At 44.8% G+C, this 12,638-nt stretch overlaps 1 protein-coding gene across 1 annotated transcript in view; it reads left to right on the plus strand.

Moving 5' to 3' along the window:
• The window catches only part of palm2akap2 (PALM2 and AKAP2 fusion), a 121,929-nt gene that overhangs the window by 63,748 nt on the left and 45,543 nt on the right, over positions 1-12,638 (plus strand). Inside the window, exons 7-8 of the mRNA XM_083793638.1 lie at positions 633-1,487; positions 10,802-10,887. Coding sequence (XP_083649764.1) covers positions 633-1,487; positions 10,802-10,887 — 941 coding nt within the window. The remainder of the gene's footprint in view (positions 1-632; positions 1,488-10,801; positions 10,888-12,638) is intronic.

Genomic DNA, 12,638 nt, shown 5'->3' on the forward strand with positions numbered 1-12,638 from the left:
CTAAATGGTTTATTCCTTGTTTTGTGTGTGAGTGTTCATGTTTAAAATAAAATCATATGTTGTCTTGTTTGCTACAGTCTGATGTAACAACATTGTGCCCTTCTGTGATTCATAACTCTTCTTCCTCCTCCTCAGAAGTTTCATTCATTGCAGTCTTATCTAAATTAATCGGTTAAAATAAATGGGATAAATATTCTGATATATAATATAATGGATTCAACTGATTTTGTTTTAGTGGAATGTCTGACTTGGATCTTATCGGAACATTGTGCACAAAGTACCACTGGCTGAAGGTGAACAGATATTCCTTTTTAACGGAAATGATTCTGCTAATGATTCTGGATAAATAATTATATCACCGTTTCCCGAAAGGCAGGAGGACCCTTGTATGTATGGGTCTGACTGTAACTCTCAGATATATAACACGGAAGATTTTTATACCGTAAATTGATGAGATGGAAAAAAAGGAGGTATCAAAAAAATGTAACGTTTGAGAATCACCGTTTTGTGCATGTGACGTGTGCTGTGTCCCTCGCCCTCACTCCCTTCCCTCTGCTTCTCCTTCCTGAACCCTGTACCTCCTCCTGACACACCTCCCTTCACCCGCCCCCCCCCCCCCCACCCCGTAACAGCGATGTTTGCGATGGAGATCAACGTGCAGCGGGACCCGCGGACGGGAGAGCAGCGCGTCCTGTCGGCCGGCCGCGTGGACCCGCTGGACGCCGCCACGCGCGGCGTCAAGGTCTACGACGACGGCAAGAAGGTGGTGTACGAGGTCAGCGCCTCGGGCACCGTGGCCACCGCCGCCGCCACGGAGAACGGCTGGAGCTCCGCCCAGGTGGACCAGCTGATCCAGCGGGCGGCCAACCCCGTCGGTGGTGGTGGTGGGAGGAGCCAGGTCACGGTGACGAGCGCCCCGCCCCAGAAGCCCTACGTGTCGCCGCTGGACATCGACGACCTCTCCCCGCCCTCCTGCGCCCCGCCGTCTGTGCCGCACAGCCCGCCCGCCCCGCCGGTGAGCGTCCAGAGGGACCCCCAGCTGGGCATGATGCCCCCGTCCTCTGCCCCCGTCACCAGCCAGCCCCGCGCCGCCGCCGCCGCGCCGGGCCCCGAGCTGGCCGGCCCGCCCCAGGCCAGCGCCGAGCGCCCGGTCACCATGGTGTTCCTGGGCTACCAGGACGTGGAGGACACCAGCGAGAGCCGGCGGCTGCTGGGCTTCGACGGCGCCGTGAAGGCCGAGGTGGTCCTGATCGACGACGACGACGAGAAGTCGCTGCGGGAGAAGACGGTCACCGACCAGTCGCTCGTCGACGGCACGGCGGCCGACCTGGTGTCCGGGCGGCCGGCCACGTCGGACGCCGTCAGCACGGAACTGTCGTCGGACGCGCGCGAGCCCGACAGCGGCTCCTCGCCCCCCGCCATCCCCTCCGACAACCCGGCCGCCAACCACCCGGCCCTCCTCCCGCCTGGCCTCACCGCCGCGACAGGTATAGACAAGAGGAAACGCTGTCAGTGCTGCGTCCTCATGTGACTCAACCTTCTTACCCACCAACCACCTCTTCCTCTCTTATCCTACTCTTTCTGGATGGTTACTAACAGAAGCACCCCCCACCTTCCCTCTTCCTCCTCCTTCTCCTCATCCTCCTTCTCCTCATCCTCACGCTCTTCTTCCTGGACTTGATTGGCTGGCGCACACACACACACACACACACACACACACACACACACACACGCATGCACGCCACACACACACACACACTCACACTCACTCACACAACACAGAGTAATATCAACATTACTCTTGTCTCTCCTCTCCTTTCGTCTCTGGCTCAAAATGGAGGCATCACGAGTGAGTGCCTCACAGTCAAATTAACACTGAGGACTTTATTGTGTAACCAGAGTATTATATAAGCAGCTGTATTAAAGACCATCAATCACTAAGTAACCTACAAGTAGGAGTTATACGTAGGTACACAGTATGACTGTAAGGACAATCAGCATTAAATCACTTAAAGTTGTCACTGTTAATTTAACGCTGCAAGTGTGTTGAGTTAAATTAACACCATACTCATGTTATTGAGTAGCCCAGGGCAGAAAAAATTAGAACTTTATATTATCCATATGCCTCCGACTGCATCATCTCTTAACACGCACACACACACAGATACACGCACAGATACTCACAAGGACACACACGCCCGCCCGCGCGCGCGCGCCCGCCCGCACACACACACACACACACACACACACACACACACACACACACACACACACACACACACACACACACACACACACACACATACACACACACCACCCAGTCACATGGACTCTGTTGCCAGGGTGGAGAGGCCTTGTTTTCTTTATGTGCCTATTAATTCTTCCACATCAATAGTCAAAATTGAATAGAGATGATTAGGATTGTTATTATTATTATTATTATTATTAGATGTACTTATTTCAGTTTGAAATGGTGTTCTGGATGTTTTTAAGGTTTCTTTCTTTTCTCTGTTCATTTGAATAATCTTTCTTTTTTTAAATTGAATGAACAGGCTTTTGAACGAATGACACATCAGTTGCCATAGGAGACTTTTTTCACACTACTTAGCAGTAATAGAACTTCTCTTTGTTCATCTCTCTCTCTCTCTCTCTCTCTCTCTCTCTCTCTCTTTCTGGTGTATATTCTGTCTATCGGCTCCAGCTGTTCCACTGCTGAGGTCACTTCCTTCTATTATAGTTACACTTCCTAACTCAGCAGCCAACGAGATCTTTACAGAAAAACCTCGAACAACCAATGAGAATCTGCCCAGCTGTTTTAGAGACCATATAGGAACCACGGGAAGCTAACGGCAGCATTAGTACGTCCACATTGGAAACTGTGAAAAAACAAAGCCTTGGATTGATACCGACGACGCATTAGGGTTATGGCTGGTCTAGGACCAGCAGAGAACAAAGCCTGGATTGATACCGACGACGCATTAGGGTTATGGCTGGTCTAGGACCAGCAGAGATCTGTTAATCCATATTGGAAGGAAGTTTCAGTGGAAGGAATCGACTTAATCCGCATTTGTGAAACTGGCCATAGTCTTTTGAATAAACGTCATTAAAACTCTTAAGTGCCGTGCACACCAAGCACGATAACTATGTAGTTTTTTAAAAATAAATCATTCTAACCGAAGTGGTCGTAAACAATATAGTTTGGACCACTTTCCGAGCATTTTCTATGAATGATATAAACCTTGACAGCCCATCAAAATCCATCGGAAGGACATCTGGGATGCAAGTGATCTCACTCACCCTATGAAAGCTGTGTTAATTACGGAGATAAGGCTACACATGCCATTACCGCAGGTAGGCTACTACTACTATCTCGCCTCCTTGTAATTAATAATCAGAGATAGATCATCCATAGATCCTATTGCCTGCGTTTTTCAGCACCACAGAAGCGGGGATATCTCTCTACCTCTCTCCCGCTGCACAGCACGTTTACAGAACATTATCGTTCATCGGTGTGGGCGCTCGCATTAATTATCGCTATAGTCATACAGTAGTTATCGCGCTTGGTGTGAACGGCCTTTCATCCAATCAAAGAGACAGAAACACTGCCAGCTGTGGCTATGGTTACGGGCCACGCCCCCTGGTTTACATGCTAGTGACACGCAGTGCTACGAGTCATGAGGTCTGGATTACCAGCATCAAATCATGTGTTCATATTCTGACACCTGTATCCATGTTGCATGACGATGGATACGAGACGACGTGTAGACACTTTAGCCGTTGTTTCTAGTCGATGACTTGCCTCGTCAATATGTCACATTGACTGCAGCTGAGAAGATGGTCGAACCACAAAGGCAGCAAAAATCCTTTAAAACACAAAATAAAGAACAAAAAAAAAATAATACCTACAAATACAATTCCAAGAACAAGGAATTGTGGTAAAAACCAACCGACCCCATATGTAGCATACATATTTCCTAATATGGGTTTCTGCACAGCGACACAATCGCACCTCTTGGATTGGTCAGTTTAAGAGTTGTAGACTGGCCACAAGCTGTACACGCTTTAATGTGATTGGCCTTACTTTATTGGCCAATAGGGGGCCAGGGGTCTAGGGGTCCTGTATAGATGGATAATGAATGTAAATACACTATATTCTATTTAGTAATGATTTTATTTTCCACATCTATATTATAGCAAAGTAGAAATTATATTATGGACATTATTAGACATTGTTATGATGTCATTCTGATGCCATATATGATAACTGTATGACTGGGACTATTTTTCATTGGCTAACGTCAACGCTTTGCCGTGTGAAATCTCACCATTAACCCTTTCCTCCTCTCCGTTACCCCCCCCCCCCCACCACCACCATCATCTTTGAACACTAATGTCTGTAAACTGAGGAGCCATAAAGAAATATCACAATGAAGAATGAAAAGATTATAATTAAAGAGAGAGAGACTATCACAATGAAGATTTACAAAACAGAAGCCAGAGGATACAATAATGAAGATTTTATAAAACGTTGCAAAGAGGGGGAGAGTATAGACAAACGTGGACCTTTTTATTGTGTTAAAAAAAAACGCAGCAGAATCTTCAAATTGAATGCAGCTTCTTGTTCTCCTCAATGACTGCCCGGATGAATCATTTGCATGATTATTGGTTTAGATGATTGATCAGGTAGCATGGGGATGTGCATCATGGGTAGTGTAGTGTTCATGTGTGGCAAAGCACAACTTTCCGACACGCAGCCTAAAAACTGTAACTGCACACTGAGGTGCAAATGCAACAGTGGTTCCCCGAGGGGGCTCCAGGGACCCTCGAGGGCATTCCAAATGGACCCTTCACAGGTCTGTAACTCTGAGAGTGTACAGATGGAACCAAATGGACAGTATGGGTACATTTGGTTCCATCTGTACACTCTCAGAGTTGTGGGGGTCCTTGAAAGAAAAAAGAAGAAAAAAAAAGGTTTGGGAACCACTACAATACAATACAACACAGACAGTCATAATGACGGCCTCAGCCCCAGGCTCAGACAGCAGCAGATGGGGTGTCATGTACTGTACCTGTTTCCCTGTTCAAGGGGCCACTTCGCCCCTTTTGCAACCACATCTTATTTTAACGATGTTTGGGAGACAAGAAACACTTTCCTGGGTCAAAGTGTCTGTGATGTCATGGACACTGTCACACTGCTGGATTACTAATGCTTTGCTGGATATTGCTGCACTCATCCCACCTTGTGGAGAGAGGGGGGGGGGGGGGGGGGGCTGTCTTACTGAGACAACATGTAGTCTAGGAAGGAAGTGAGACCAGTGTCCATGACATATCATCACTGGCACTTTGAAATACTAAAAATATCTAAAAACACATATTAAACTCATTTAAAAAATCCCAGGAAAGTGTTTCTTGTCTCCCGAACATCATTAAAATAAGATCTGGTTGCAAAAGGGGTGAAGTGGCCCTTCAAGGCTATGCGTGTACGTGTGTTTTATTTTGTACGTTTCAACACAAGGAGCTGTAGGCGACAGACTTGTTGACCATTGTTAACAGCCCCACTGCCATGCCTGTCCTTCTGAGGCTCTAGGTGTCTCTCTCTCTCTCTCTCTCCTTTCTGCCTGCCTACCCTCCCAGCTCTATGGATGATTAAAACAAAAAAAAACAAAAAAACAGAGCCATTTTCTATTGTTCAACAACTCGCGGTGTTCTCTCTCTACCTTTTTATGATTATGAATGATAACTCACAGACTGTACTTTCAAACTCACCTGTCACACGCTCCCTCTCTCTCTCTCTCTCTGGTCAATAAAGCTGAGTTTCGACAGTGCCCCCTGCTGGCCGTCTCTTGCTTGTGATTCTTTCTCTCTGTCCTCCCTAACATTCCCCTACTTCTCGATTGGCTGCTTGGCGGTGAATCCCACACGGCTCGTCTCATTGCATCCATTCCTGACCCTCTGCCACTAACAAGACACTGCCGAGAACCTTCCCTTCAGGCCTCCGGTCTCACCTTCTCTACAGGGAGTTCCAGCCAGGAGGTTTAATCCACTGACATTCTGAGAATAGCAACTGGATCAGGAATGTTAATTTATCATCACCATTAACATCATTTGCATTATCCATAGTTTTAACAGACGAATGGTGAAGAACAAACTCTGTCATTTATTTAACCACTCATTTTGTATGCCATGTGTTGTAAGAAAAAGATTAAACCTGCACACTCATCTGCCCCAATGTAATTTGGGTTCAACCTAATGAAGAGCCTTGGCTATAAATTACATTGGAGCAGAGCAGTGTTCGGGTTTATATTTTTTCTTATGTCACTTTCCAACCCAGCACCTCAACTAAGTGATGTGCATATTCTATGCGTTAGTAATGGTGTTGCACATTGAAAGTAGCAGCTCTACAAGCTCCCAATGTGTCACATAATGGTAGTGCACATTGAAAGTAGCAATTCAATTCAATTCAATCTTTATTTCAGACTCAGGGGAAAACACATCATAAATAAATAAAATAATAGAGAAAGAAATATACAATAAAAAGCGTTCCACCATGTTCAGTTTTGAACATGCAGGCAAGTGTGCCAATGGTTCCACAGTCTATAGACCGATTCACAGAGGGTTTCCTGGGTGCGGCCATTACTGAGGTGTACCATTGAGTGCAGCAGCACTGATTAGCTACACCTGGCCTACGGAGCACCTGCTCCATGGATTACACCTCAGTAATGGCCGCGCCCAGGGCACCCCTCTGTGAATCGGTCTATAGGAGAAAGAACCTGACGCATTTCTACACAAAATGAGCCGCTACGACGACATCCATATACCGGTACATACGTGTAGGCCTATCATTATTAGTAGTAGTATAGTCATTATCATAATTATATTTTAAATTCTTTATTGGGAATAACCCCTTGAGATCTCATCTCAAGTGGTCCACAGATTTCAAAATAGAGAATTCATACATTTTGACAAAATAGCCAATTTAATTTAACTGATAAAGAAAACAAAACACACAACAGTAACAACAGATCATTACTGTGGGCTATACTCAAGTTGAACTTGACCGGGGGAACGGTGGCACAGTCCGATAGTGCTGTCACCTCACAGCTAGAAGGTCCTGGGATCGATTCCCGCTGGGGGCGTGTTCTCTCCTCCTCCGTGCCCATACACGAGGTGGGGTTGGCGAAAGGGCCTTTCTTTTTTTAAATATATATTTTTATCCCACGATTTTGTAACCCATTTTTCACCCCTGTGTCAATCATCTAATGTGATCCTGGGCTCTACACACCCTGGCCAACCTGGGAAAAAGGGCCTTTCTGTGTGGAGTTTGCATGTTCTCCCCGTGTCCCCTATAGGGACAAAAACATGTAGTAATCCTGGTCTCTAAACTGATGGAGGGGAAAGGAACTGGTCGGAATAACGTGTTCCTTCCGGCCAACGCTACGTCCGGCCAGGGAAACTCTCCCGTCAGTTGAAAAGAAGCAGCTTGGACTCCTCATCCATAGAAGCAAGCATGAGGTCAGTCCGCTGCCCCCCCCCCAGGTTGGCAGAGGAAGTGTAGCGCCCAGGATTACATTAGATAGACACTGGGTGAAAAAAAGGGTTGCAAAATCTTCGGATAAACATTCAGAGAAAAAAAATAACTTTCAATGGAAGTGTAGAATGATGTTGTCACACATGCTTGTTAATACTTTTGACCATTGGTTAAATATTTATAAAACCCACAGACAGACATTACCTGCCTTCCCTGTTTTTATAGGCAGAAATCCAATTAAGCGCTGCGCTGTGAGCTTGTAGACTTTTGCACGACACATGGTGAAGTCTGCAAGCAATGAGGAAAACTAAGCATACCTGTCTAGTATTTCTAAGACAATAGACAGCAGACACACATGCATGAATGGTTAAAAAGTAGTGATCAAAGATCCTCAGTATACCAAGATTAGCCAATCCCATGCCAGAAGAACCTTAATTAGTATCATTCATTGGAACTGTCAACTACAGTATGTCAATATGGCTGTGGAACAAGATTTATTTCTCAGTTGTTCATAGTACAAGGTTAATCATCACAGAACAGCCATGTGTGTAATCTGTGTATGTACAGTATAGCCTAAGCCAACTGTGTGTAAGTGCAGGCATTTAATCATACACAACACATCCCCAGGCCTACATGAATACAAATGATGGGAATCATGAATAATACAGTTTGTGAATACACGCTTAGCTATCTCACTATACTGGTGTACACCCTTCAAGTTCAAGTAGTTAAAACACCCCCGGTCAATCACAATCTAATTATTCAAAAAGGAACATGAAATGCACACCTATTCACCTAAACAATAGTGTTAATATAAAGTAAACCCTTCAACACTCCTTTGGTCTTAGGGTAGGTACCCTCCCAAAAACCATGCAGTAATCCTGGTCTCTAAACTACCTCCCCCTGGCCAGCCTGATGGAGGGGAAAGTAACTGGTCAGAATAACGTGTTCCTTCCACACGCTACGTCCGGCCCGGAGAAACTCCCCCCTGTCAGGTGAAAAGCAGCTTGGACTCCTCATGCATAGAAGGAAACATGAGGTCAGTCCACTGCCCCCCCCCCCCCCCCCCCCAGGTTGGCAGAGGAAGTGTAGCGCCCAGGGTTACATTAGATAATTGACACTGGGTGAAAAAATGGGTTGCAAAATCGTGGGATAAAAACTTTAAAAAATAAAACACTCCTTTGTTTTTATACGTTATAATTTATAAATTAGAATTGGTGAAACACTACATTTGAACACAATAATACATTTACATACTAAAACCTCTACACAGCTTATGAGCCCAAATGTGTTGAATTTGAGCTGATAATTAAAGATAATTAAAGCCATTTGACAAACCACTGTTATTTGTTCAAATCAGATTACAGTCATTTTGATCTGATATGATTTGATTTACTGACGTTAAGTTTGAAAGAAAACACATAATATAGACATGCTTCTCAAAAAGAGAGACAAAACAACAATGAACAGTACAGTATCTGTACTGTATGCATGAGCGTGACCATGCTATTCTGCAACATTTTCTAAAAAGCCATGATTTGCCCATTTCTTCATTTAGGTTGCACTATACTGCTGCCGAATAGACAGACCGACACAGACAGATAGTGGTTCCCGTTCAAACGTTTTTATTTCAAGGACCCCCAGTTTGGTATGCATTAAGGTCACGGACCCCCATAACTCTGAGAGTGTACATGGAGTCATAGATCAAACGGTAAGATTCCATTCGGTTTCTAACTATCAACCCTGTTGCACCCCAGTTTGAGAACCACTGGTGTACAGAGCCTTGTCATTTTGTTCCACGTGATCTAAACTAAGCGAACTGACTCACACTTCTGAGGAAGTGTGTGTGTGTCTGTGTGATGACAAATGATCATAATGGAAATGTCATGACAACCAATAACTGAAAACCTACTGTAACTAGCCATATAGGCCAAACACATACACCATGCATGCACACACACACACACACACACACGCATGGCCGCACACACGCGTGCACACACACACACACACACACACACACACACACATAGGACACATGCGCACACACAGTACACAGGATGGGCGTGTTCTCTGGGCTAATAAACACTAATTGATTTATCTGCAGACAATAGAAGGCTGGTCACATACAGTACTGTATGTACAGTACATACAGTTGTGATTCACACACAAGTCACACACACACTGCAATATACCGCTTCTAAACATGATGTGCGCTGCTGGTTGACAATATTTCATCAGTGGTCCTCCAAGTTTTTTGATTGATTGATTGAAATATTTATTAACAGTTTGCAGAATTTACGGTACCCTTCAAGCACAAACTCAATACAAAGACTGTTAACTGTGAGTGGACGACCCAATTAAGCATTACACTTGTTTACAAGAGGGTCCACCATGTTCAATTCATCAAAACATTTAGAGACGTACAAATAGACACTTCTATATAGTCAAAGAGAGGTCCGGGGACCCCCAGGGGTCCTTGAGAAGGTCCCTGGGGGTCCCCAGCTAATATAGCATAACATATCTGTTTAACCACTTTAACCCATTCTGGCCGGGCACCCATTTTGGTGTTAGGATCATGTCGTGCTTTAGCTATTGAAAAATAGCAGATCTACAAGCTCATATCGCGCCACCGAGTGTCGCGATACGAGCTTGTAGGTCTGCTATTTTTTTTTAACTCGAAGACACTTTTAGAATCTGATCTCAGGTCAGAATGGATTCATAATGAAACTGTCAGGATGTAATAGACATTTCTAGAATCTGATCTCATGTCAGAATGGGTTAACCTTATTCTATACACCGGGGGAGAGATACAGAGAGTGTGACAATGAGAAAGAAAGAGAGCTGGCAGAGAATCTCAGGTCCTTAAGGGGGTTCCATGGGGTTCACAGAAAATATTGTTAATTTATCATTCAAATCATTTTGACTACTTTAACCCTATTATATACATCGGCTGTGTGAAATGAGTCGATCTACATTCTACAAGCACACAACTGCTATTTCCCCCCCCAAAAAAACAAACATTTTTGAGACATCACTGTTGTATATCTGTTCCCTAGTACAAAACAAATTCAGATGGGGGTGGCCAAATACATAGCAATTTTGACCTCGACGTGAAAACGTTTGAGAACCACTGAGAGAGAGGGAGAGTTTGTGAGTGTGTGGGTATCAGAATGCTTTGATTGTGACAGTAATTATGATGCTAATAATAGTGCAAAATGGAATCCATCATGACAATTATGAGAATGATGATGATATCTGTTTCTGTTACAGGATACAGACAAACACCACGGGTTGCCATGACTACAGGGAATGGACATCAAACTACCGTTCCTGTCAAACATCCACACACTGCCATGGTGAGTGCGTGTGTGGTTTTGTGCGCATGTGTGTCAGTGAATGCATGTACTGTAGGCTGTGTGTGTGTGTGTGTGCGTGCTCTAATGCAGGTCTACTGTACAGTACATATCAGCTGTGTGGTCCTAGTGAATAAAGGCTGTGTAACATCCGTTGGGGACATGACTGAAATGCCATTCGGTCTCACCGTTTCCTCCTAATCAGACATTGCTCATTGTCGGTGCGGTGCTGCTTGCTTTATTGTGGTGGCGGGTATACCATATGCTCCTGTTTGTCACGGAACGTAATTGTTCTGGAGGGTTCTGAGTTTATTATTGTCCGCTCTGGGGGGAAAAAAAGAAATGCTTCCATGCACAGCTTTGAACGGCTGACGCTCGTCACTGACCTCACAGTGGGCTGAAAAAGAGTTGGAGAGAGTTGTGTTTGCCCAAAACACAAGATAACTTAGCTATATTTGTTTTCAATATTATAATGTTAGACAGCTCTGTTTACACATGTCCTTATTCTAGTAGGCATACAGTAGCAACAAAAAGTATATACTTTTTGTTGCTAATTCACTCCGACTGGCAATGAAAAGTATATTTATCTCATGCCAATAAAACCCATTTGAATTTATATGAATAGAATTAGATCTTTTCCGAAAGTAAGCTACTAGTGAATAGTGATATAGTTGTTTGACATCAGTGCAAGTTGAAAATCTCCATTATGTGCATTTGACACCATATACAGTATGAGTATTTGACATGGGAATTTGCGTCCATATGTGCATTTCACAGGGGGCTCTGGCCCCCCCAAGGGTCGCGGCGCGATCCACCGAGCCACCCACGGACCCGGTTACGTGGCCGACCCACGGGTTAGGCCATTTTAGCATAGGATGGCCATATCGGTCAGCTTTGGACAACCGGCAATCCAACTGAGTTCATGCCAAGCATTGCACCCTTATGATACACAGTTTGAAGTCAACTGAGGTTCTCCAAATACGCGAATGTCATTACACAGTTGTGATTCTTGGTCGAAGAAACATCGTATCCGGTGAAATACATCTGACGGATGCTCCAGCCTGACACTTCCGCTGATACACTCTCTGCTTTAGGTTGTGACCAGGCTTTTCTCTTCGCAGATGAGTAAGGCTGGGACCGAGGCTAAGCGGCAAGCGGTGCTCGTTAAAGTGCAACTCGGCGGGGAGCTCTGTCTCGTCATATGATACGTGTGCAGCAGCAGCAACGCTCAAATATGTCCCAACTCATCACATCTGGCTTTGATGCAACCAGGGTGAAAATACGTTGGTCCTTGTGTCCCTATTCTTCTGCTCTTATATGTCATATAGGGCAGTAGTTCTCAAACATTTTCGTGTCAACCCAAGGAATTGAAATATGTTTGGTCATGGACCCTCATCTGAATAGGTTCTGTGCCAGGGACCCAAAGAATAGGGGGAGAAAAACAATGTACAAAACAGATTTTTCAAAATATTTAAAAAATAAGCTACAATTAAGTGATGAGCTTGTAGATCTGCTATTTTTTTTTCAATGATTGTGATGCTATCTACTTTTCCTTGGAAAACCGCCCATGGATGGACCCCTGGGTTCCGGGGGTGCACGGACCCCACTTCGAGAACCAATGTTATAAGGAAAAGGGAACATTCAGATTTTCGGTAAATAAGATATAGCAGTGAAGAGTAGACCCCCGGTCAAGTAAGATTTTAGGGTTCAATTTAAGTGGGGTATAAAAGGCAGCCAGCTAGGCTATACTTGTG

The sequence above is a fragment of the Protomyctophum parallelum genome (genome assembly GCF_964188405.1).
Source record: "Protomyctophum parallelum genome assembly, chromosome: 21".
Classification (NCBI taxonomy): Eukaryota; Metazoa; Chordata; class Actinopteri; order Myctophiformes; family Myctophidae; genus Protomyctophum; species Protomyctophum parallelum.